This window comes from Natrix helvetica (assembly GCF_964273705.1).
Source record: "Natrix helvetica genome assembly, chromosome: 5".
In the NCBI taxonomy this organism is placed as follows: domain Eukaryota; kingdom Metazoa; phylum Chordata; class Lepidosauria; order Squamata; family Natricidae; genus Natrix; species Natrix helvetica.
The window spans coordinates 21,469,954-21,494,678 of NC_138551.1; the positions used below are offsets into that span (position 1 = coordinate 21,469,954).

At 38.1% G+C, this 24,725-nt stretch overlaps 1 protein-coding gene across 1 annotated transcript in view; it reads left to right on the forward strand.

The window, feature by feature from the left end:
* ZBBX (zinc finger B-box domain containing) overlaps nucleotides 1-24,725 on the forward strand; it is a 73,372-nt gene that overhangs the window by 17,881 nt on the left and 30,766 nt on the right. Inside the window, exons 4-12 of the mRNA XM_081955594.1 lie at nucleotides 1,376-1,463; nucleotides 2,659-2,707; nucleotides 4,783-4,898; nucleotides 7,162-7,257; nucleotides 13,255-13,434; nucleotides 16,440-16,620; nucleotides 20,504-20,624; nucleotides 21,836-22,014; nucleotides 24,444-24,547. Coding sequence (XP_081811720.1) covers nucleotides 1,376-1,463; nucleotides 2,659-2,707; nucleotides 4,783-4,898; nucleotides 7,162-7,257; nucleotides 13,255-13,434; nucleotides 16,440-16,620; nucleotides 20,504-20,624; nucleotides 21,836-22,014; nucleotides 24,444-24,547 — 1,114 coding nt within the window. The remainder of the gene's footprint in view (nucleotides 1-1,375; nucleotides 1,464-2,658; nucleotides 2,708-4,782; nucleotides 4,899-7,161; nucleotides 7,258-13,254; nucleotides 13,435-16,439; nucleotides 16,621-20,503; nucleotides 20,625-21,835; nucleotides 22,015-24,443; nucleotides 24,548-24,725) is intronic.

Consider the following 24,725-nt stretch of genomic DNA (forward strand, 5'->3'; position numbering starts at 1 on the left):
GGCTGCCACATGGTCATCCATTGACAGCCGGGCATCTAGGAGGACGCCCAAATTGCGCGCCCGTTCCACAGGGGGCAGCTGTTCGCCCCCTATGGCCAGCGCTGGAATCAGCTGACTGAACCGAGGTGCCGGTAGCCACAGCCGCTCAGTCTTGGAGGGGTTGAGTTTGAGTCTGTTGTCCCCCATCCAGACCCCGACGGCTTCCAAACACCGGGACATCACTTCGACAGCCTCACTGGGGTGGTTTGGGGTTGAAACGTACAGCTGAGTATCATCAGCGTACAGATGGTATTCAACCCCAAAACCACGGATGATCTCCCCCAGCGGCTTAGATAGAGTATCCCACAAACCCAATTAGTATGAACAATAATCATCAAGCATTTATTTTATTTTGTTCAGGCCAGGCCGGCTTGCTGGAAAAGCCAACTTTTTAGGGCGCGTCGGAAGGACCGGAGGTTGGGGATTCTGCGAAGCTCCGGGGGCAGCTCATTCCAGAGGGAAGGTGCTCCCACAGAGAAGGCTCTCCCCTTGGGGGTCGCTAGCCGACACTGTCTGGCCGATGGCACCCTGAGGAGGCCAACTCTGTGGGATCGCACTGGACTGTGGGGGGCTGCCACAAAGAAGAGGAGGGTCAGCCTATTCTCTGAAGCACCTGAAAGCAGAACAAAAAGCAATGAATGGAAACTAATCAAGGAGAGAACCAATAGGGAAAAAAATGAGAAATTTCCTAACAGTTAGAACCATTAATCAGTGGAACATCTTGCCTTCAGAAGTTCTGGGTGCTCCATTACTAGAGACATTTAAGAAGAGATTAGACAGCCATTTCTCTGAAATGGTATAAAGTTTATTGCTTGAGTAGAGGGTTGTATTAGGAGACCTCCAAGATCCCTTCCAACTGTTATTCTGATATATGTCTGGTTTTGCAGAGATACTCCTGGCAGCTGCCTCATAATTCTGGTGAAAGACATATTATTTAATGTGTTGCAAACAGGAATTATATCCATGGTCTTGTATGCTCTAAATCTCCTTTTAGTGAGGGAATTAAAAATGCTGTACAGTCCTAATAAATGCATCAAAATTACCAAATTTTCATGTGCTTATAAGTGTCCCCCCGACTCCCTTGGTGGAGAGGGAGCGGCCTATAAATTGAATAAATAAATAAATAAATAAATAAATAAATAAGTTCTGTATGTGGGATTTTACCCAAATGAAAACATTTGAATTATTCTATCTGCAGGTTGGATGGAATATAATTTTAATAAATAAATTTGCATGTCTATGTAGCCTTTCACTAAGTGGAAAATGGAGAACAGAGACTGCCATATTCTTCATATTTATAAATGCTCATAAGCAGATTTTTTTGATCTTCCTTTAGGCGAACAAATGGGTATCGATGGAAATCAGGTCACACTAGTCTATACACACAACCACAAATCTTCCAAGACAAAGAAAATGCTATAAAGGTAAGACAGCTAGAATGTTTAAATACATTCTATACATTTAGCACTGTGGTCAAATTTTTGAAAGTGATTAATTGAAACTTTTCTCTGGCTTTTTTATACGACTGTTACAAAGTGGGCCTGAATGGCAGGTGTTTTTTTTTTGTCTATATAGAAAGGCTTGTTTTGGATGAATGTGGCATGCCAACTGGTCCTCCAGCTATGTAGGGGGAAAGTATCACAAAAATTAAGTCACAGGAGACTTTCTTTTGAGTTTTTTAGAAATTGCACCCAGATAGATAATATTGATTCCCTTAATGTGTTTATTTTCATTTAGAAACACAGAACATGGACCGTAGAAAAAGGCCTAGATATCCATTGAGTTTGACAGTCTTTCTGAAAACACACATTCTGGCATAGATAAGATATAGCAACAGCACTTAGACTTATATACCGCTTTTTAATGCTTTTACAGCCCTCTCTAAGCAGTTTACAGAGTCAGCATATTGCCCCCAACAATCTGGATCCTCATTTTACCGACCTTGGAAGGATGGAAGGCTGAAGCAACCTTGATATGTGGTTTTAACTAGGCAAACTGATAGAGAAAATAATTTTATTTTAATGTTAATTTTTCCTTTAACAATTCATGCTTCCCCGCCCCCAAAATTGACACGTTTACAGATTTTTGAAATGTTGCTTTAAATATTAATGATACGTTTCACAGTCTCTGAGAATCTTCCATGTCTGTGTGTGAATTTGATAGTTTTATCATCACTGATCATTTCCTAAAGGTTCTTTAACAGTGTTTCTTATTCTTCTTGATGTCCTATAGCTTTTTCTCATCTATGGTAATTCTCATGTTCTAAGTTTTAAAGACTAGAGAGTATCAAATATTTTTTTAAAATTGAGAAACCCTTAAAACTGTCATTTTAAAAAGAAGAAAAACAAGATAACTATGAAATAAATCAGGTTTAATCAATTCATTGTATTAATTTAATACTCTTGTCTGCAATTCCTTAAACCAATTTTACTTGGAAGCAGGTACAAATTAGAACTGTTGCACAGTCCTATGAAGGATAGTGCGAGGAAGCAAAAAGGAAATTTGGAGAATAAGTGGAGAAATCACAGTTTAATTGATCCTTCCTTCCTTCCTCCCTCCCTTCCTTCCTTCCTCCCTCCCTCCCTCCCTCCCTCCCTCCCTTCCTTTTTTTTAAATCAGGTTCCTTCAGGCAAAGTAAAATTGCGACTACTTAAAGAACATATTCCAGGTAACAAGGTATTAGCAATGTTAAGATTTGAAAATAATGCAGTAATTCAAATGGGATTGCAAATATTGTTATTTCTTCAGTCTTTTGGAGAATTTTTACAGAAGCTGCTTTAAGTATGTTAAAAGAATTAACTGATGACATTGCCGTACGAGATTGATTTTTAAAATGAGAAAAATAAATCACCCAACAGAATCAATCCACCACAATGGTTTCCAAACCATATTCCACGAATCACTGATAATCTATGAGAATAGTGGAGATTGTAGCCCTGCAAATAGAAGTATAATGACTGTGGCAAAAGAAAGCAAAGATAGTACCAATAGTAATAGGCGCCTTGGGTCCAATCCCAAAACAACTGGAATACCACCTAAACACTGTTGCCATTGATAAAATCTCCATCAATCAATTGCAAAAGGAAGCTTTACTTCGAATAACTTACATCCTGTGACAATATCTTTAATATCATCAAACAACATCTGCCTATCTCAATTCCTTGGGAAGGATGTCGTAGGTGGATAAAAATGCCAGACTAAACATCTGTCTGAGCACATGACCAGTTATAGTAACAACAGATTTATTTAAAAAAATGTTTTGATATCCTTACTCAAAAACTCATGAGATTTCAGGTGTTAACAGTAACATCTTGTGAGAATTGATAACTTAACAAGGTTCTATCAATGTAATTACACAATAAATTTTGAGGATGCATAACATTATAGACAGTTCTCCACTTAGGAACAGAATTGAACCTCGCATTTTGGCCATTGAGCCCAGTGGTCATTAAGCAAGATGACATGTGATCGCTTCACTCAGTGATCGCAATCCCAACTCTCCCAGGTGTAGTCTTTAAGCAATCTTGTGAGATGTTAATCAGAGAGCGGAGGAGAAGGCCCATCCTTCCCTGGTAAGGTTGGCCAGGGGAAATGACTGCAAAAAAATTGGCTTGCTAGAGTTTTTGGCAGATGTAAGGCTTGTTCCATTTATTTCCCCACCAAGGGAGCAGAAATCCTTTGGTGTGCTGGAGGAACAGACCTCAAATCTAGCGAAAATACTAGCAAACACTATCATTCTGGAAACCTTAGAAGGCTAACATTTACTAATGTTTTCTGTTCTAAAGGAAAGGCTTTGAACGATGGTGCTCACTAGTATTTCCCCCATGGAAGGGCGGAAACAATGGCATCGGTTAAACTCTAGCAAATAGCAGCATTCTGAAAAGTTGGAAATGGTGGCATTCACTAGGGTTTGCACCACATTTTAAGCCTTTTTCCTCCACTGTGGAGAAGGAACAGGAACAGGAGGAGGGGAAGTCCTTCAGCATGATGGGGGAACGGACCTCAAATCCAACGTGTCTGCCAGCTTCCCCACTGACATTCTGGGGAAGCCGACAGAAAAGATTGTAAACAGCAATCACATGATTGCAGGACACTTGGCAACTGGTTGTAAATGCAAACAGAGTATCATGCATCTGAAATGCAAGCATATGACAGAGGTGATGGTGCAACATGTTTATAATGGCCGGCAGTAATTTACGGGCCATAAAACACCCCATCTGAGACCATCTGTGAACATTCATGAAACAACGGGGTATTTCTCACGGGCCACTTTTATCTAATGTTGGAGTTCTGCTATTATGGGGGAGTGGCCCTATGCCATAGATCTAGCGTATTGCCAAGTTTGGTTTATGTTGTGATTCACAGATGTTCAGGGGACAGTGTAAAGATCTGCGTAAAGGAGAACTTGGAATCCATTGATCAAACAAGTAACATATGTCTTGAAAAATAGCTTGAAAATATTTATTATAATATAAGGTTTCCAAGGTTAGAGCTTAAATTACTTTGATGTAATAATTTGTTTATTTATTACTGTGACATGTACGCTACTTAATTCTAAATAATATTGAGCAGCTTATACCAAAAACAAAAGCACGAAGAACAAATTCATGATAGTGAAAAGAACTACAGCACCACCAGGGGGAGATAAGTTAGTCCTCTTTTACTGCTAAGTTACTTATCAGTGCCGTTCATTTATCTATGCTTCTTGCTTGTTTGCTTTAAAAACACATCTACATTTTGCAGCTCCAGACTCAGCTAAGCAGCCATTTGTGCATAAAACAGCACATGATGCAGCCACTGAAAGACCTAAAGTGAAGGGCAAGGCATGTGGTCAATGTGAGACAAAGATAGCATTGCTAGTAAGTAAGTGGGAACACTGTTGGTTCGGAACGGTTTGGCCAAATAGGTAGTGAGTCGGCTGGAAACGTGACCATACCGGTTCTATCCTTGGGCGACGCCATCTTTATTTTCTATTCTGCACATGCGCAGAACAATCTTCATTGAAAAAATGTAATTTCCCCCCCCCTTTTTAATGGTTGCGCACCCACAATCCTTTTTAAAGTGCAAATGTGCTCATGCGCAGAGCCTTTTTGGGGCACCAAATGGTAGTAATACTGGCAGGAACCCACCCCTGATATACATACATACATATTATATATATTTATCAAAAAAAGTAAACCGTGTCAAACTTATTTCGTATTTAATAAAATCCTGGTCTTGTTATTGCCTTATAATGGCATACGTTAACAAAATAAACTTACAAGACAAAAAATCTCTTTACTAAGATGCTTTTGAAATTAATATAAGTTTTGCCATCCTAAAGTACTTGTGACCTTTTTTTAAAAAAAAATTAAATGGTCTGATCTAGTATACTAAATTTTCCTAAATTACTTTGAGAGAGACTCCACCAGCCTATTCTTTAGCTAAATGTCAATGTCCCAGCATGGCCAGTTTGCATGACTTTAGAATGCCTAAAATTGAGTAACCAAGTTTGATAATTATAAGAACCTGATACATTGGGCCAAAATATTATGAATGAAACTGCTGCTGAAATTATTGTGCATTGCATCCTCTTGTTTGTGAAAATGGCCTGTGAAATTTATTTTTTAAAAATCAAACCTGATTCATGCTGTATTTGTGAGCATTTTTTTTTCAGAATAGAAGACGGTTGTGGTTTTTTTTTAAAAAAACAAATATGAAGTATTTCTTAAAATTTCAGACATTAGTCTCATGGAATATTTGCTCCATTTGGAGAAGTTTGTACACAATAACTGAAATGCAATGATTTTTTAAAAGAATCTTAGAGAAAATAATATCTTTATAATTAGGCAATTGAATTAAATCAAATCAGATCCACCTTAGGCATCAAGGCCAGGCTGGGTGATTTTGGACCAGCCACCTGCTCTCAACCCTGCTCACTTTACAGGGTTGTGGTTGTGAGGAAAAAAGGTTGAAGGAATACTAGGTGTTTTCATTGCCTTGAGTTACTTAAATAAAAAATATATATTTGTTAGCATCTGTATGGTACATGAATTTCATAAGCCAATGGAGGGCTTCATTGTCTTGAAGGGTGCAAATTTTGTTTATTTATTATTCAGTTTTTAAAACTAAAAGACGATTCTGGTGACTGAAAAAGGACATACCATATTTTTCAGAGTATAAGATGCTCCGAAGTATAGCTTTTTTTTTGGGGGGGGGGAGAATGAGGGGGGAAAAATCTGCTTCTGCCTCCTAGCAATTTGCCTCCTTGCAACAAACATAAAACAGTACAGACAATATACACTGTTTGTAGTGTTACATTTCAGACTATACTTGTAGATATGCTGTTAAAATTGATGTGGGTTTTCTGGAAGTATAGTTATTCTCTGCTATTTAAAAAAAGATACAATAGTACTGGGCCTCTTAAGATCAAGCATTTATTTTAAAAAGCTGCTTCATTTTGTTTAGTTGTCTAGAACAATAATAAAGCAGTCTTTTAAAAAATAAGTCAAATAATTTGAACATTCTATAGGCATTTATAGTTATTGACTTGCCTCTTTGCAGCAAACAGACTGATTAGCACAAGAAAAAAAAATCTGCCTCTGCCTCCCAGCAATTTGCCTCATGCAGCAAACAGCAAGTTTCACTTTCAATTTCGGTATGGGCCTCCCAATCATCAGCTCTTTCAGACTGCAGGGATTCCCATACCCTATTGCAGCTTCCACAAGCCACATTTTCCCCGTTTGCTGCAAGGAGGTAAATTGCTGGGAGGCAGAGGCCAAAGAGTTGGGGCCGGTGGATGGATGGGGCTACATTCAATGTATAATACGTACCCAAATTTTCACCCTCTTTTAGGGGGGGAAAAGGTGCGTCTTATACTCCGAAAAATATGGTAGTTCTCTTGTACAAAAAGAGAAAGATCAGTGCCCTCACAATGTAACCCCTCCTTACTTCAAATAGCTCAGTGGCTTCAAAAGTACCCTAGCACCTGGCTTTTTACTGATATTTCTTTGGAGCTGTTTTCTTTTTTAGTGTAGGGAGCTATAAGTGCAATCAGGTAAACTGAAAAATATTTCAGGGTCACAAAGTTATGTATTGAAGATATTTGTATCTTAATTTCCTTTTTTTTTCTCTCTCCACAAGGTGTGTTTAGAATGTGGAGAAGATTATTGTCCTAGTTGCTTTGCCAGAATACACCAGAAGGGAGCACTGAAACTCCACAGAACAACTTATTTGCAGGTATATTTCTTTGCAAAGCCTTGTGTAATCATTGCAAACTCTTCTTAGAAGGCATATTACGACTAAATACATGCACAAACAACCACCAAGACAAATTTAGGAGCACTTTTATCCGTGATATGTAGAAATCCTTTTGGCAGGTTGATAGTCTCCAATGTTGTTATGTAGAAACCGCCCTAAATGAGTAAGAAACCCAGAAAACACACTTAAAACTCTGTGTAGAGAATCGTTCTTAAAGTCCATAACTCTGTTCGGATAATGCAAATAATTATCATTATCTGTTGATAGCTTGTAGTGGCTATGACGTTTTTACAGGATGAGTGCATTTATACAGTAATCTGCTCACATGAGCACTTTGGCACAGCAAGCAGCCTTCCTGATTGAAAGCAATAGAACATACTCTCATTAGGAATATATCACTTTATATATAAAAGAGGTAGAGATCACACTCATTTTTGTATCTTTTCTTGTTTCACAAAACCATTCATTTTGTGTAACTGAACATCTCTTGCTGTTCAGTTGCTTCCATCTGGCCTCGCCTTTCAGAGGAAACACCCTTGCGCTATCTTGGATCTCTACAGAGTTTTCCTTCACCATATCTTATGCCCCTTTCTATCAATCAATCAATTAATCAATTTATTATAGTCTTAGATCAGATACCAGAACAAATAAAAACGCTCAGTAAGTATACAATTAAAAATTCTAGTATAAAATAATAAATTACAACATATGTATGTATGTATGTATATATGTTACGATACAGTCTGTTGTGCCTTAACATGGTTTCTTCTGTACTGCCGTAAAATGGCTTCTACTGTACAGCGCAGTGGAGTTGCCATGGTAACAGCTTCATAGTACTCCACAAGGGGGTTCCCTCTGGTAAGGGGGAAAACTCAACATTAGAAATTACATTTGGTACGGACATTTTCCCCCTATAAATAAATACCAGGGCTACGCCAGGTTATCAGCACTAGTCTATAATAAAATCCAGTATGTCAATTATACATGGTCTATGTATACTACAGTTACATTCCATAAGCTATGTAGCCTGTTGTAGGTTCAATGCTAAAATGGAAGGACTAAGCAGTGTAAAGGGTTTGCCACATTTGTTATATAACATAACTATGGTGGAGAAGACACATGTTTGCGCCGAATCTCCAGTACTGCTGCACAGAATCTGGCCACCTGCACTGTAGTTATGGGCTGTTCATCCTTAAACAGCCACTGAAGATAAGTAGTGTTGGAAAGCCAGGATATCTTACGCTCCTATTTCCTTCTGCCATAATGGCATGGGAAAATTGATTCCCCCAAAATGTGTAGTACCATTTGGAACATAGAGCTATGGAAACAAAGTCAGTCAATTGGGTCCTTCTCACTTAATTATCGCCACCGTTCATCTTAGTGGAATGATTATTTGCTTGGAAGTACATACACGTTAGCCATTTGCATATGGTTCCAAATATTCATGTCTAAGTAGTCTTTAGTATGGTTGATTTAATATATGTAGTATAAAGTGAATCGGGATACATTAAATGTATTAATCGAAACTAGTCACTTGAAAGTGGCCCCTTCTAAGTCCTGCTGTGCTGACTTACCATGATTGCAGTGGGCAGGGAGCAAAGAACATTGGGAGAGAATGCCAAAAATGTAGTTTCCCAGCAAGGTCACCCAGGGTACAAAGATTTCCCAATTGCCCAACTAAAGCAAGGATATATTGGGCAGCAGCTATATAGGAAGATGCCAGAGGCAGATGATCACTTTAGTGATAAAGGTATCAATTCATACTTCATAGGAGAAGGCAATGACAAATCACTCCTGTATTTTTACATACATAGAAAACATAAAAGGGCTTCCATTAACGATGCCTTCAGGTTGTTTAGCACTTAGCATGCTTCTGAAGAAGAGCTGAGGATAATGGTGTTTAGGATGTGGCAAGATTAAAGCTTTTGGAATGTCTAAGTTGCAAAGAGCCATGGAATGTAAGAAGCATAAGCACAGGAAAGCTTAGCACAATGAAAGATGAAATGAAATGGCTACAAATTGACATCTTAGGCGTCATCGAATTGAGAAGAACTGGGATTGAATGCTTAGTCAGAAAATCGCTTCACTTATTACTCAGGACATGAAAAACAAGCAATAGTATTGCTTTTATAGCTAGAATTGATGTAACTACAACAGTTCTTGGATACAAAGCAACCAATGACTCAATAATATCAGATTTCACGGACAACTTTTTAATATAGCAATCATTTAAGTTTATGCTAGCATCCACTAGTGTGGAGGAAGAGAAAGTTGATGAATTTTACGATTATCTTCAATTTGAAATTGACAGAAAATGCAAGCAGGATGTTCTGTTTGTGATTCAAGATTAAAATGCCAAAGTTGGAAACATTAAAGAGGAAAATGTAGTGGAAACCAAAATGAAGCAGGAGATCAACTTGTCAATTCTCCCACACCAATGGTTTCTTCATAGCTAATACTGTCTTCAAACAACCAAAATGATACCATATGCATGTTGTTAGATGGAATATATAGAAATCAAATTTACTTTATTCTTGCTAAAAGAAGATGAAATATCTCAATTATAGCATCAAAGACATGGCTAGGTTCCAGCTGGAATAGATCGTGAACTTTTCATGTGCAAGTTCTGAAGAAAGCCAAGCAGCCTCCAGAGCATTATCTTGAGCATACCCATTATTTTCAAGGAGAACATCAGAAATTACTTTGAAGTCTTGAACAAGGAGAATTGTGGAATCAGCTAAAAAGAAATTGGTTGAGAAGAATGTGAAAAGACAAGAAATAAGGTTGAAAGGAAGAGAAGATGAGGATAACCAGAAGCAAGGTTGATGGGCTCAGTGGTTGTACTATTGGAAGATCTGAAAGTCACTGAAAGTTGACACAATTTATGCCACATGATAAATTAATCAAAATGGCTGGTGATAGTTTCTGGATAAATAGAAAAAAGATACCTCTTTCCATAACTCATGGTTGACATGTATTTTATAGTGTTGGTCTGATTTTGTATAATTGGATTATTAGAGAAGAAATTTGAAATAAGAAACTTATCTTAATTTACACATAACTGGTCAAATATGGAGGGTTATTTTGCAGTTAGAATAGGGCAAATATTATAAAATTTAATAAAATTTAAACGGATTGAATTTTCCTACTTCTAATGAAGATGTTTTGGAAGCTAGAACAGTATGAATTGGGGGTTAGTTTCTTGTAAGAAAGAATTAACATTTATATATAAACAAGGAAAGAATGAAACAGGTGAGGCTATAATTGTGAGCTTAAAGCAAGCATTTAATGTGGCTTCTTTCATACATATTTTTAAAGCAGAATTTTTCAAAAAAACATGAACAGAACCTACTGGCTTGATTTATCCATCATACAAAGCCATGTTAGATTTATAAAAGGCACTAACTTAAAAGCAAGCCACATTATGGCTTAATGTTATATCTCAAAACTAGCTGTGTCTTTCATAATGAAAAAAGTATACTTCAGAATAAAAGTAATATTTTTGGAACCAGTACACTTGAATTGTTGTTTTTGTTGTAATAATTTATTTCTTTTTGCCCATAGGGTGCTGAAGTTAGGAACTCAAATCCTTTTTTCATAGACTTCTTTCTTTTGCTATCTGCCAACTGGCAATTTAAACATGCTTTGTTCCCAAATGAAATATATTTTGTAACTGATCCTTTTTCTCTTTGATTCCATTTACAATAAAGTTGGCCATTCATGGATGAAAACTGATATTCCTGATATTTTTCTTTTTACTTTAATAAAAGTGACTTGAGCAAGTTTATCCAGGAGCCATACTTGCATGATTTAAGATTGACATGCAGTCACCTGCTATTTATTGCCGAAACCAAATACTCAAAAGAGCAGTTAAAGGTGCCTCCTTGCATCTATCAAAAAATGAGAGTAAATTGTATATACAGAGGCTGAATCCAAATACCACCCAATTGAGGAAGTCCAATGTTGAATATAAGAAGCAATGCAATTAAACTGATTGTTTATAATATTAAAAACTTTCATTAACCCTTAAATATGTCTTAGTGAATTTATATATCATGTTATTTAGTTGCTTGGTTCTAATTGTTAGTAATTTGAAGAATGTATTCAAAACATGGAAGAAAAAATTCTAGTGGTTCAGATATACAATTTGCAAGGGATATGCTGTAAAAACTTGTTTGTAAAAATGTAGTGTCACTAGAATTGCCTTAAGTATTCTCCAATTTTAGGATAAAACATTAGCAATTTTTATAATTAGATTTCCCCCTAAAATGTTTAAAGCTTTAAGATAATTGTGCTTGTGTCACTGGCTGCTTTCTGTGTATTCATGTTTCTGACCTTTGGTTTTATAGAGTATAGGCCATTTATGCTCCCACTTTCCCTTGCATATTAGATTCGATTAGTTACTTCTTGGTTAAGCAGAGCAAATATTGTTTTGTACAATAATTTTAATTATACTATCTATTTCTATTGCAAAAAATAATCTCTGTAATATTAAAATGAATAGTACCTTTTAATTCTTAATATTTAAATTATTTTATTTTTATTGATAGATTTGTATTTTTCTTTGCTTCATCTTAGTTAAGAATTTGCTATCTACAGGTTGTGAATTTAGGCAGGCAAGGCTGCCTAAATCTTACATCTTACATTTTTTTTCTTTTAACAATCCTATAATCCCTGGCATTGGGGTGGAGTTGGGGCAAATGAATGGAGCTGAGCGTTTACTGATCAGATGCCCTTCCTGACACCTATGCAGAGTTTGCAGCAGATATTTCCTCTTTGTGCCTAGAGAGAGAAATATCTGCTCCTACCTAAGATCAAACTCACTGCCTCCTGAATGTGAGGCGAGAGCTCCACCTCTAGGCCACCACACCGCTTAGCATTGGGGTGGAATCAGGGCGACTGAATAGAGCTAAACATTTACTGGCCAGGTGCCCTTCCTGATGCCTATGCAGAGTTTGCAGCAGATATTTTCTCTCTGTACCCAGAGAGAGAAATAATCACAGCCTCTTGAATGCGAAGCAAGAGCTAACAGATAACTTACATATACCATAGTTAATTGTGTCAATGAGCATTAGGTAGCCATCTTAATGTGTTAAGGAAGGGAAAAAAATGGAAATCTTTGGAAATGGCTAAAACCCTTGACAGTAACCGTGAATAACAAAGCCAGTTATCTAGAAAGAATCCAGAGATAGAAAGAAATGACCATGTAGATAAGAATGCAGGAAAATGAAATAAGGACAGCCAAATATTAATCTGTAAACTGTTTGCTTCTTTGCCTGATATCATCAGAATAGGATGCCTATAGTCATCTGTTGTGGCCCAGCCGGTGCCGCTGTCACCAGACTCCGAGAGTGAGACTCCATACGAGTCAGCTCCAGAGGAGAGGTGCGATCCTGGACAGGATTCGGAGGCTGAGCAGGAATCCGAGAGTTTGGTCGGCCACCAGGTGGCGCCAGAGGCATGGAGCAGCGGTGAGAGCGAGAGGAGGAGGACTCCCGATGCCCTGCCTTGGAGCAGCGGAGAGGATAGTGACTCAGGACTTAGTAGGGCGTTTCGAGATGCCCGTTTCCGGCGCGCCCACAAACGCATGGAGCGTGGGCGTAATTATAGGCAGTAAAGAGCTCTCAGGTGCTGTTTGGGAGATGCCCTTTTTAGGTTATAAAAGGGTTGACTCTGGAGAGGCTCGGCGTAGCAATCAACAAAGGACTTTGGACAGCAACTCTAGTCTGGGATCCTGGCAAGCTGGATTGCTGCTTTTGTGTGTGCTGTCTTTGTGAGTTCTGTCTTGGTGGCTTGCTGCCACAAAGCCTCTTGTCTGTTGGTGTAATAAACCTTGTTCCCTTGTACTGTTCCGGAGTGTGTGTGCTGTGTGGGCAACGGAGGAAGGGGGGTCAGAACAGTCATCTGTTCATTACACAGGGACACAAAGTTTTTTTGTATTTGTTTTCAGTTTAATATATGACTTTTTGTCTATAGGGAAAAGCACGTATCCCAGTTGGAAAATTGGAAGCTGCACAGCAGTTCCTGAAAACTGTCAATCCATCGGAGACTAATGACTTCATAAATAATGGACAGAAAAAAAAAGTGACCAATGCATTAGAAGATATCGGTGCTGTTCCTCCACCTTCACCCAAAACACCAACAGATAATACTGAGGTAGTCTATGATGTTTAAAGCCAGAAAGTTGTGATCTTAAAAATAGAGAGACTTCTATGACATAATCATAACCAAAGTTCACCTATTCAGGATTTAGTCTAGTCAAAGCAACTTTGGGAACATTTTTTGAAAGAAAATAACTTGCTTTTCTATTTGTTTTTGGACAGTTGAATAATATTAAATATTTGAGTTAATATCTAATATTTTCTTAAATTTATTTTTAATCCATGCTTTAGGGTTATCCTGAGAAAAAGATTCCATTCCCCTCCCCCCCCCCAATGTTATCTGTTAAATTTGGGAAATTGCATATAATGTTTAACATGTTTGATTCCTTTCCTCCGTTAATTGTGTTATTGCATTATAAGATGTGAATAAAGGTAGTCCTCAACCTACAATCATTTGCGTAGTGACCATTTGAAGGTAGGACAGCATGGAAAAAAGTGACTTACAACTAGTCCTCACACTTATGTCTGTCTCACCATCCCCGTGGTCATATCAGCAATTTTGGGTGCTTGGCAAATGGAATGTAGGTATAACAGTTGCAGTAAGACAGGTTCATAGATTGCCATTGATGACCTCCCCAGCAAATCTCTGCCAAGCAAAGTGAGTGGGGGAAACCAGATTTGCTTATGTTGTGGCCCGCCAGCAGCCTGCGGAGCTGGCAGCAGATTCGGACAGTGAGGAGGTTGGGAAGGAACATGGGCCACTCCTGGAGTCTGGGAAAGGCTCTGATGAGGATTCTGTGTCAGAGGCAGAAAGGGGGCCAGAGCCATATGCTAGTTATCAACTGCCTTCAGAGTCAGACATCAGTGAGGCAGACAAATAGCTGGAGCCTGTTCCCAGTGTGTGGATGTACAGAGTGGCCAGACGAAGGGAGCAGCTAAAGAACAAGGGTCGACTTGGCAGTAAGGCAGTGGTGGGTTTCAATTTTTTTTAGAACCTCTTCTGTAGGTGTGGCCTGCTTTGTGGTAGTGGCTTGCTAGCCATGTGACCAGGTGGGAGTGGCTTGCCAGCCATGTGACTGAATGGGAGCGGCTTGGCAGTCATGTGACGGTGGGCATGGCCAACTTGTAAAATGTGGTGAAATTCACTTAACAACGCTCTTGCTTAGCAATCAAAATGTTGGCTCAGAAAGTCTGGCATTTGAAGCACGCAAGTCTTAAAGCTGTCAAGTTACAAGACCCTTCACCCCTAACCCTTTAGAAAAAAAAAACCCCAGGGGTTTTCAAACTTGACAGCTTTAAGACTTTAAGGTTTAGTTAACAGATAACCCATCATGACAATAATAATGAAATAATAACTCTAACTGGTAAAAAACAATTTAGATATAAACTATAATATGGGACCTGGGGAAAAGATTTAGTAATTTTATTAATATTTTTCTGTTTAGATTTTGTTATAAAGATGTAATCTCTCCTAGGTATTTATAAATTCTAGCAATAAATTTCTGTCTGGATTTATTATAATATAAATATAAATGATTCTAGACAAAAGCACGTTTAAACAAATATAGTTAAATGAGAATGATGGTATATTGATGGTATAAAGATTTTTGATTTAAAATGTACAATTCAATATGAATGAAATATAAAGAATGATTGTAGTAACGCACAAAATTTATTTGTAACCAATCGACATGCTTGCTGGAAGATGTAATGAAGAGTATTTTTGTGTGAGTTTTTTGTTAATTAAAACAATAAAAAAAAGACTTTAAGGTTTAGATAGGACTCTTAGAGGCGGGTGGGGCGATTGGTGAGCCAGCCAATCAGTGAGCTGTGAGTGGGGCAAGCGTGGTGTGAACGGGCGGGGTAGGAAGCTGGAAACGGTTCTAAAAGGCACAGTAGATTTGTGGAACCTCTTCTATAGAAGAGGTTAGAACTGGCAGGAACCCACCCCTGCAGTAAGGCCACAGGTGGACAATGAATGGCCCATCCCAGAGGAAATAAAATAGGAATGGAAGGGGAGTGGAGTTTGCAGGAGACAATTAGTTCACTTAATTGGCTCCTGACTCTCCAAGATTCTTTGCCAAGTTTTGCAGATATTGGCTGGCAGCTCTCCAAGCCAGATAAGGTCTATGATTGTAAATCTTTCCTTGAAAGACTTTGCTGGATGTGAATGAGCAGAATTCACAGTAAATTAATAAAAGAGTTTTTTGTTGGGACAAGGAATTTGCTTCATGCTCTTGGGAAGCATCAGTCAGAACAGTTTAACAACAATGTGGGTCACTTAACTGTAGTGATTTGTTTAATGACTGTGGCAAAAAAAGATTATAAAACTGAGCATGACCCATGCTCAGGTACAATATTATGGCTATTCCAAGCATGAATGAAATTCCATATTTTTCCATGTATAAGATGCTACTTTTTCTTTAAAACATTTACTTGAAAATGGAGGGGCGTCTTATACACAGAACGCCGAGAGGAGAAGGCAGCACATGCCGTTTGAGCCTTTATCTTATATGCGGCTCCATCATTCCTCTCTACAATAGTTGCTTCCTGTATCACATTGCCACTCTAGATTTCATCTCTAGTGTTCCTGTGATGCATTTTCCTGTTCTTGTTGTATCCCTCACTCTTAACAAGATGGCTTCTTCACAGTGATGGCTTGTAGTGTGCTTACTACAGGAAACTACATGAAACATGGGGGCGTCTTATAGATGGAAAAATATGGTACCTTGGCACTAGTGAGGCATCCCTTTTTGAACACAGTAGCTGTGCCCTTTGAAAGATGAAAGTGACCCATTCAAAAATAATCATTTTCCTTGCAAAGCAGCTGTGTTCATGTGTGTAGTTAGAGATCATTTGGAAAACTCCTTGAAACAGCCATGCCAAGCCGCAAAGGATTGTGTGGCCTTAACCTTTTGAACATAGGAATTTTACTTGTGCTAGTGTGCTCTGCGAGGCATGCTTTCAAATGCTGCGCCCAACCTGTTTTCTACCTGGGCGATGTACTCAAAAACAATTAAATTCATTTGAATTCAAGTTAATTTTGCAATTTTAATTCAGACACATTCTACAGTATCTTCTACTGAGGACTGGGCTGAGATTCAAAATGGCGGTTTTTTTCTGCATGGCACCTTTGATGAAAAGGAATCAGCAGAGTCTTTTCAAGAAGCTCTGAATCAGTGGAGAAGTGGAAAATGTTCCCAGAAAAGTAAAGAAGAATGTTCCTGCCAGGTTGAGTCAGGTATTGGCTGCGTTTGTTTTGTACAGTAAAATGTTTTGAAAAACCAGCATAAAAGTTCAACATTATTTTCAGTCTAAAAGTAGGAGATAGTTGCATCTTTTCCTGGATATGGCTGGTGACAAGTTGCCCCATTTTCTTCAAGTGCTATGCTTGTCTTTCTGTCTCTCTCTCTTTGTATGCAATGCAAAACTACCATTCACATATTTAATCAGCCATTCTATTGTTTCACCTTTAAAAAAAAAAATCAGTACTTCTGCACTGATGTTCTTCCAGGGGCCGAGGGAGCTTGTTTACCAAGCCTTAATGGAATTTCAGTGCAAAGAGCTTATGATTGTGGCAGTATTGATTTTAAGAGTTGCCCGTTATCCTAGTGAATATTAATATTCGGCATTATTTTTAAGGATTTTGTTTTAATATTCCACAGATTATGTTCTTATTCTACAGTGAATATTGACAATCAGATTAACACGAATGAACATTCTATCATGTTTGCTAGGTGTGTGATAAAACCATGCATTCACTAATTCAAAAGTTTTTTAAAGACTAGAGTATAATTGAAACCAGAGCCTTTTCTTTTGGATCTCACGGACAGAAAAACTAGGGAGAAAAAATTCATCGGTTGCTAAGTGAGGCAGCTATTAAGTGAGTTTTGCCACATTCACATAGCAATTGTTAAGTGAATCACTGCAGTTGTTCAGTTAGGAATATGGCTCTTAAGAGAATTGGGCTTCTGCATTGACTTTGCTTGTCAGAAGGTTACAAAAGGTGATCACATGACCCCAAGGCACTGTCATAAATATGAATCAGTTGCCGAGTGTCTGAATTTTGATCACATGACCATGGGGATGCTGCAGCGGTTGTAAGGTAGACCATAACCTACTACTAGATAAAGTAGAAGAATGTGGGTTAGACAGCATCACCACCAGATGGATTCGTAACTGGCTGACCAACCGTACTCAACGTGTAGTCCTCAATGGAACTGCATCTACATGGAGGGAAGTATGCAGTGGAGTACCCCAAGGCTCTGTTTTAGGCCCAGTACTCTTCAACATCTTCATCAATGATTTGGATGAGGGAATAAATGGGGAACTCATCAAATTTGCAGATGACACCAAGCTGGCAGGAATAGCCAACACTCCAGAAGATAGGCTTAAGATACAGAAGGATCTTGACAAACTTGAACATTGGGCACTATCTAATAAAATGAAATTCAATGGTGAAAAGAGTAAGGTTCTACATTTAGGCAACAAAAATGGAATGCACAGGTACAGTATAGGTGATACCTTGCTCAGTAGTAGTAACTGTGAAAGGGATCTTGGAGTCCTAGTGGACAACCATTTAAATATGAGCCAGCAGTGTGCAGCAGCTGCCAAAAAAGCCAACACAGTCCTAGGCTGCATCAACAGAGGGATAGAATCAAGATCACGTGAAGTGTTAATACCACTTTATAATGCCTTGGTAAGGCCACACTTGGAATACTGCATTCAGTTCTGGTCGCCACGATGTAAAAAAGATGTGGAGACTCTAGAAAGAGTGCAGAGAAGAGCAACAAAGATGATTAGGGGACTGGAGACTAAAACATATGAAGAACGGTTGCAGGAACTGGGTATGTCTAGTTTAATAGAAAGAAGGACTAGGGGAGACATGATAGCAGTGTTCCAATATCTCAGGGTTGCCACAAAGAAGAGGGAGTCAAACTATTCTCCAAAGCACCTGAGGATAGAACAAGAAGCAATGGGTGGAAACTAATTAAGGAGAGAAGCAACTTAGAACTGAGGAGAAATTTCCTGACAGTTAGAACAATTAATCAGTGGAACAGCTTGCCTCCAGAAGTTGTGAATGCCCCAACACTGGAAGTCTTTAAGAAGATGTTGGATAGCTATTTGTCTGAAACGGTATAGGGTTTCCTGCCTAGGCAGGGGGTTGGACTAGAAGACCTCCAAGGTCCCTTCCAACTCTACTATTGTATTGTATTATTGTATTGTAAGTTTGAGAAATGGTCATAAGTGACATTTTTCAGTGCCATCGTAACTAAACACTAAATGAACAGTTGTAAGTTGAGGAATACACACACACACACACACACACACACACACACACACGGGTCAACTACAGCAAATTCATTATAAACTCAAAACTGAAAAGGTGATACAAATTGCAGAGATCAATTGTCTTCCTTGATTAGAGAAAAGACATTAACTACATTTATGACTGACTGGAAACCCCTTACAGACTTTTTGCATGTACCAGGTAAAAAAAATGCACTTGATGATTATTTTGATGATTAGAAAAAAAAAAAAAACACTAGATAATAGGAAAAAGTGAGCTTTTCTTTTTGTCACCATAGAGCAGGGGTGTCCAAACTTGGGAACTTTAAGACTTGTGGACTTCAACTCCCAGAATTCCCCAGCCAGCCATGCTTGGACACCCCTGCCATAGAGTAAGAAATAACCTTGTACTCATATTTGCTTCAGAGTAAATTGGAAGCTACTTCTATTTCTTTTTATCCTTTACCCCGAGACCTTTGTCTTCTTCTTTTTTCTTCCTTTTTTTTACTTTCTTTATACTAGTTTTCGTTAGTTTTTATCTTCTCTTTAAAACTTTTCATATTTTTTTTTATAAAATTACAATCAGGCAAAATTGGTACCTTCGTATGCTAAAATAATAGTTGCTGTTCTCTGCACTTTTCTTTGGGCTTCAGAATCTTTTTTGGCATCATAGTAACCCGAACTGGATACAGTATGCCAGGTGTACAGAATAGATAGGTGTTATTATTTTTTGTATTCTTGATGCTTTCGCTGTATTGATGCATTCTATAACTTCATTGGATCTCCTTCCTAAAGGATAAAAGGATGGAGACTAACAAGCTCCACAGGAAAAGCAGTTCCAAAATAAGGGAACTACTGCGATGAATGCCATTTTCTACATCCCTATATCCTTGATCTCACTAAAATGAGTAACATAGCATCCTCTCCTGGCCATGTCATGTCAGTTAGGCAGATTCAACATGGATAAGGCAATCCCAAATAGAGCAAAGGCTGAAACAAAATGCTTTTATAAGCAACAAATAGCATCTTAAATTGGGCTTGGAAGCTTATTGGCAATCAGTAGAATAGCAATAGACATATATACCACTTCAAAGTGCTTTACAGCCCTTTCTAAGCATTTAGAGTCAGCATATGGCCCCCTTGTTATTAATTTAATATTACCAGTTGGTATTTTACCTAGATAATATTTTTTTCATTACAATTATGTCCTGCCTTTTTTCTATACTAGAACTCAAAATCTCCATGCATTGGAATATCGGTTTGTCTCCTTATCAGTGGCTGAGTAACACAGCTGTTTTTTCATAGCAAGATACACATTTAATTCATATTATTCATTTAACTCTACTTACTTGTTTATATCCCGTCTTTATTATTTTTTACAAATAACTCAAGGTGGCGAACATACCCAACCTACCTTCCTTATGACTCGCATCCATTTTCACTATAAATGGATCAGCCTTCATTAAAAATAAGCAAGAGTGATCATAGTTCTTATTCAGCTAAACAGAATATTTACATAATTTTATATACATTTACAATTGTTAATAAGGTTACTTTCATTAAAATCAGAAGAATATATTCCAAACATAGAAAAAAACATCATAGAAGAATTATCATTTTACTTATCATATTTTTTGGAATATCAGATGCTCTGGAGTATAAGACACACCTTAGTTTTTGAGGAAGAAAATAAGGAAAAAAAATCTGCCTCTGCCTACCAGTTTTTATCTTCTCTTTAAAACTTTTCATATTTTTTTTTATAAAATTACAATCAGGCAAAATTGGTACCTTCGTATGCTAAAATAATAGCTAACAATTTTCTCTTATTGTTGTAGAAAATTCAGGTACATCTCAGGTGCAGACGAGCCCTCCAATTATGAAGAAGTCTATTGAAATTGAATTCAAAGATGATAGTTTGAACTATATGGAAAGATTATTAATTAAGAAGCATAGAAGGTATTGACTGGATTGCTGCAATATGTGAGAGAAACTGCATTGTCCAATGAATCAAACTATATAATAATACTTTAAAGTACTGCTTTGCAGTAGGATAACTTATCCGTAATGCTGATTAGGAATGAATTACAGTAATAAATAGCAAGGCCTGTTTTTGTTACCAGTTATGCCGTTAGCAAGCAATTGCAATCGATTTCAGATTCTTCGTCAAGAGAAGAAAATAATTGGAATGAATGTTAGCATTGTAAACAGTTATTGTTTGCTATAGAACTTGAATTATTCAGTTGCTTGATGAGAACTGAAAAAACAGCGGCCCATTCTTCAGTGTAGGTCAGCTGAAGAGGGTTAGGACCAAATGTTGTTTTATTACGATTTATTATTACAGTTATTTAATACAGTGATTTGTATCCTGAAAATTTTCTAGGGGCTTACAACACTATGTTAAAGTGTACACTTCCCCAAAAAACTAATGAAAAAGAATCATAGGTCTGAAACGGACCATGGAAGTCCCACAACCCTTGGAGGCAAGATGCTCCATTGACTAATTGTTCTCACTGTCAGGAAGTTTCTTCTTAGTTACAGGTTGGATATCTCTCAGACTAGTTTTCATCCATTGCTTCTTGCCCTGCTGTCAGATGCTTGGATAATAAATCAATCCCTCTTCTCTGTGCCAGCTTATTGGCAATCGGTAGAATAGCAATAGACATATATACCACTTCACAGTGCTTTACAGCCCTTTCTAAGCGTTTAGAGTCAGCATATGGCCCCAAACAATCTGGGTCCTCATTTTACCCATTCTCAGAAGGATGGAAGGTTGTCAACCTTGAGCCTGGTGAGACTTGAACTGCCAAACTGCTGGGAGCCAGCAGTCAGAGAATTGGCTGCAGTACTGCATTCTAACCACTGTGCCACAGCGGTTCTCAGTTTAGATGTACTGTCAGATTAGGTGTGATTCTGCTGACACTGGTCAGCAGGTAAGCAACTGAATTCGGTGCAATCTGAGACTTCTAGGTCATAATTATGGACAACTCCATGTACACCCCTAGATCAGGTGCTGAAATTAGTCTCTTAACCACATCTACCAGTATTCCAGCAGGTATCATTGTATCCACCTAAGGATTATGCACTTGATTTTTTTTTTGCAGGATACAGTCCTATTAAGAGTAATCGATGGAAAGTTTAAAGCACTACCTTCCTTATTTTATTTCTAGAGCTCCAATCGATAAATTGTCATATAACATTATAATGGATGAACTAAAATTCAAGGAATCATTGTCAAATGAAATTCCTGATACTTGGAACAGAGAAAAGGAAGAAGAGGAGGAGGAGGAGAAGGAGAAGGAGGGGGAGATGGAGGAAGAGGATGACATAATAAATGCTCGTGAAATAGGTTAGTTGGCTTTTCATACATCCCTGTGTACATCTAAGACAAAGTGATTTCAAGAATTCAGTTAATAAATTAGCTCTGGGGGAAGTGAAATCAGGTATTAGCTGACTCCAACATGTGTCAGGGGAATGTTTAAATACAACAAGATATTGCTGCACCAAGCCCAAAACAGATTTGCAATAGTGTAGAAAATAGAAAGATTTTATTGAGATAAAGGAAACTACAATCGCTGAACCCCTTCTCATTACTTAAAAATCTGATGTGAGTGAATCACAAATGGTACAATTACAAGGAAAACTATAATTGGGATTCCTAAGTTTTGGTTGAGCTTATTATGTCTCCCCCTTTAGCATAATCAAAAGCCTGCCAGAGTCTTCTGAGAATCTGTCTCATCAGAGGGAAAAGAATGGAATTTCTTTGGAAAGCAGAGTGACAGAATTTTGGATGTCTAGCAAAACATTGTTCTTCACATACTGGGACAATTTAATGCAATTCCTACTATTTTGGCCAAAAAATAACCCCCTTGTTATTAATTTAATATTACCAGTTGGTATTTTACCTAGAGAATATTTTATTCATTACAATTATATCCTGCCTTTTTTCTATACTAGAACTCAAAATCTCCATGCATTGGAATATCGGTTTGTCTCCTTATCAGTGGCTGAGTAACACAGCTGTTTTTTTCATAGCAAGATGCACATTTAATTCATATTATTCATTTAACTCTACTTACTTGTTTATATCCCGTCTTTATTATTTTTTACAAATAACTCAAGGTGGCGAACATACCCAACCTACCTTCCTTATGATTCGCATCCATTTTCACTATAAATGGATCAGCCTTCATTAAAAATAAGCAAGAATGATCGTAGTTCTTATTCAGCTAAACAGAATATTTACATAATTTTATATACATTTACAATTGTTAATAAGGTTACTCTCATTAAAATCAGAAGAATATATTCCAAACATAGAAAAAACATCATAGAAGAATTATCATTTTACTTATCATATTTTTTTGGAATATCAGATGCTCTGGAGTATAAAACACACCTTAGTTTTTGAGGAAGAAAATAAGAAAAAAAAATCTGCCTACCAGAATCCATGGTATTCATCTAGCTAGCATCCTGTCAGTATGTGAGAGAGTTGAGGGCTGTTTGGAAACTGGAATAGTATGTGCTGTGTGAGCAATAAGGAAGGAGACAGTAAGGAGCCTGGGCATGTTGGTAAATACAAGCAAAAAAGAGGAGTTATTTGTGTGTCCTTTCTGGATATGATTGCTGAAGCAAACTCCGACATGTCCTTGCATCAAATAGCGAACAGCCAGGTCAGCTTTAGCACATTATTGCAGCCTGATTCAGCATGAGCAACTTATTGGCGGTGGACAGGCGGGTGGATCGGCCTCCCGGAATACCCCCAATCAGCAGTTCCAATCCAAGGGATTGCCACAGATCATCGCCTCCTCCATGTCTCGTGGTTTTGGCTACATTCGGTGTATAAGAGGCACTCAAAATTTCACCCTCTTTTTTGAGGGGGAGTGCATTCTATACTCTGAAAAATATGGTAGTTGTTTTCCATATTCCTTCATTATCTGTTGTGGCCCAGCAGGAGCCGTTGGAGCTGCCACCAGACTCCGACAGCGAGGGTCTCTATGAGTCGGCTCTGGAGGATGTGGAGGACCCTGGGCAGGGTTCTGACTCTGAGCAGGGATCAGAGAGTCTGGTCGGCCACCAGGAGGCACCTGAGGCATGGAGCAGTGGTGAGAGCCAAAGGAGGGGGGCTCCTGATGCCATGCCTTGGAGCAGTGGGGAGGAGTCACGGGACCGTGACTCAGACATCAGCAGGGAGTTCTTAGATGCTCGTTACCGCCGCGCCCACAAGCGCAAGGAGCAAGTGCGCAGTTACAGGAGGTAATTGCTCTCAGCTGCTGATAAGTAGACTCCTCTTCAGTCTATAAAAGGATTGATTGTGCATACGCCCTTTGCAGAAGTCAACGTAGGAACTATTGGGAAAGTTCCATCTTGTGGATAGCTGCTATCATGTCTCTGTGCCGGAGGGTTCTGAGAGTCTTGTCGTGGTGGATTGCTGCCAAGGATCTGTCTGTCTGTCGGTGCAATAAATCCTGTTGAAGTAGTTTTGGTCTGGAGTGTATTCTGTGTTGGTGAAGGAAGAAGGCGGGTCAGAACAATTATCCTTTCAAGTCCACGTTATTCTCTCATTCATGGTGTTCACATAGTGCAAACTATCATTTTCAATAAAGATATATCTTCTAATTTTAAGTGTATTGTGTTCAATATTTAAAACATTCCTAGAATATAAGGCAAGAAAACCATATTCTTTCAAAAGCAGCTGTTGTTACTCTAGTCATACGGAAATATTTATTATCAATGTTAAAAACGGGTTGATAGCAAAATTTAATGTTTTATTTTCAGCTACAGAAATGACAAAGTATTGGGCAGATGTTTTGGAACAAGAAGAGTCTGGGACGGTTGTTACAAGCTCTGAGCCTTCTTTGAAAATCAAGATCCTTGATGATGTGAGTATATAATGCCTGGTTAGCTTTCTTTTAATTTGGTTACTTATATATTAGTTGGGTCACTTATCTTCTTTCATCTATCTATCATCTATCTATCTATCTATCTATCTATCTATCTATCTATCTATCTATCTATCATCTATCTATCTATCTATCTATCTATCATCTATCTATCTTC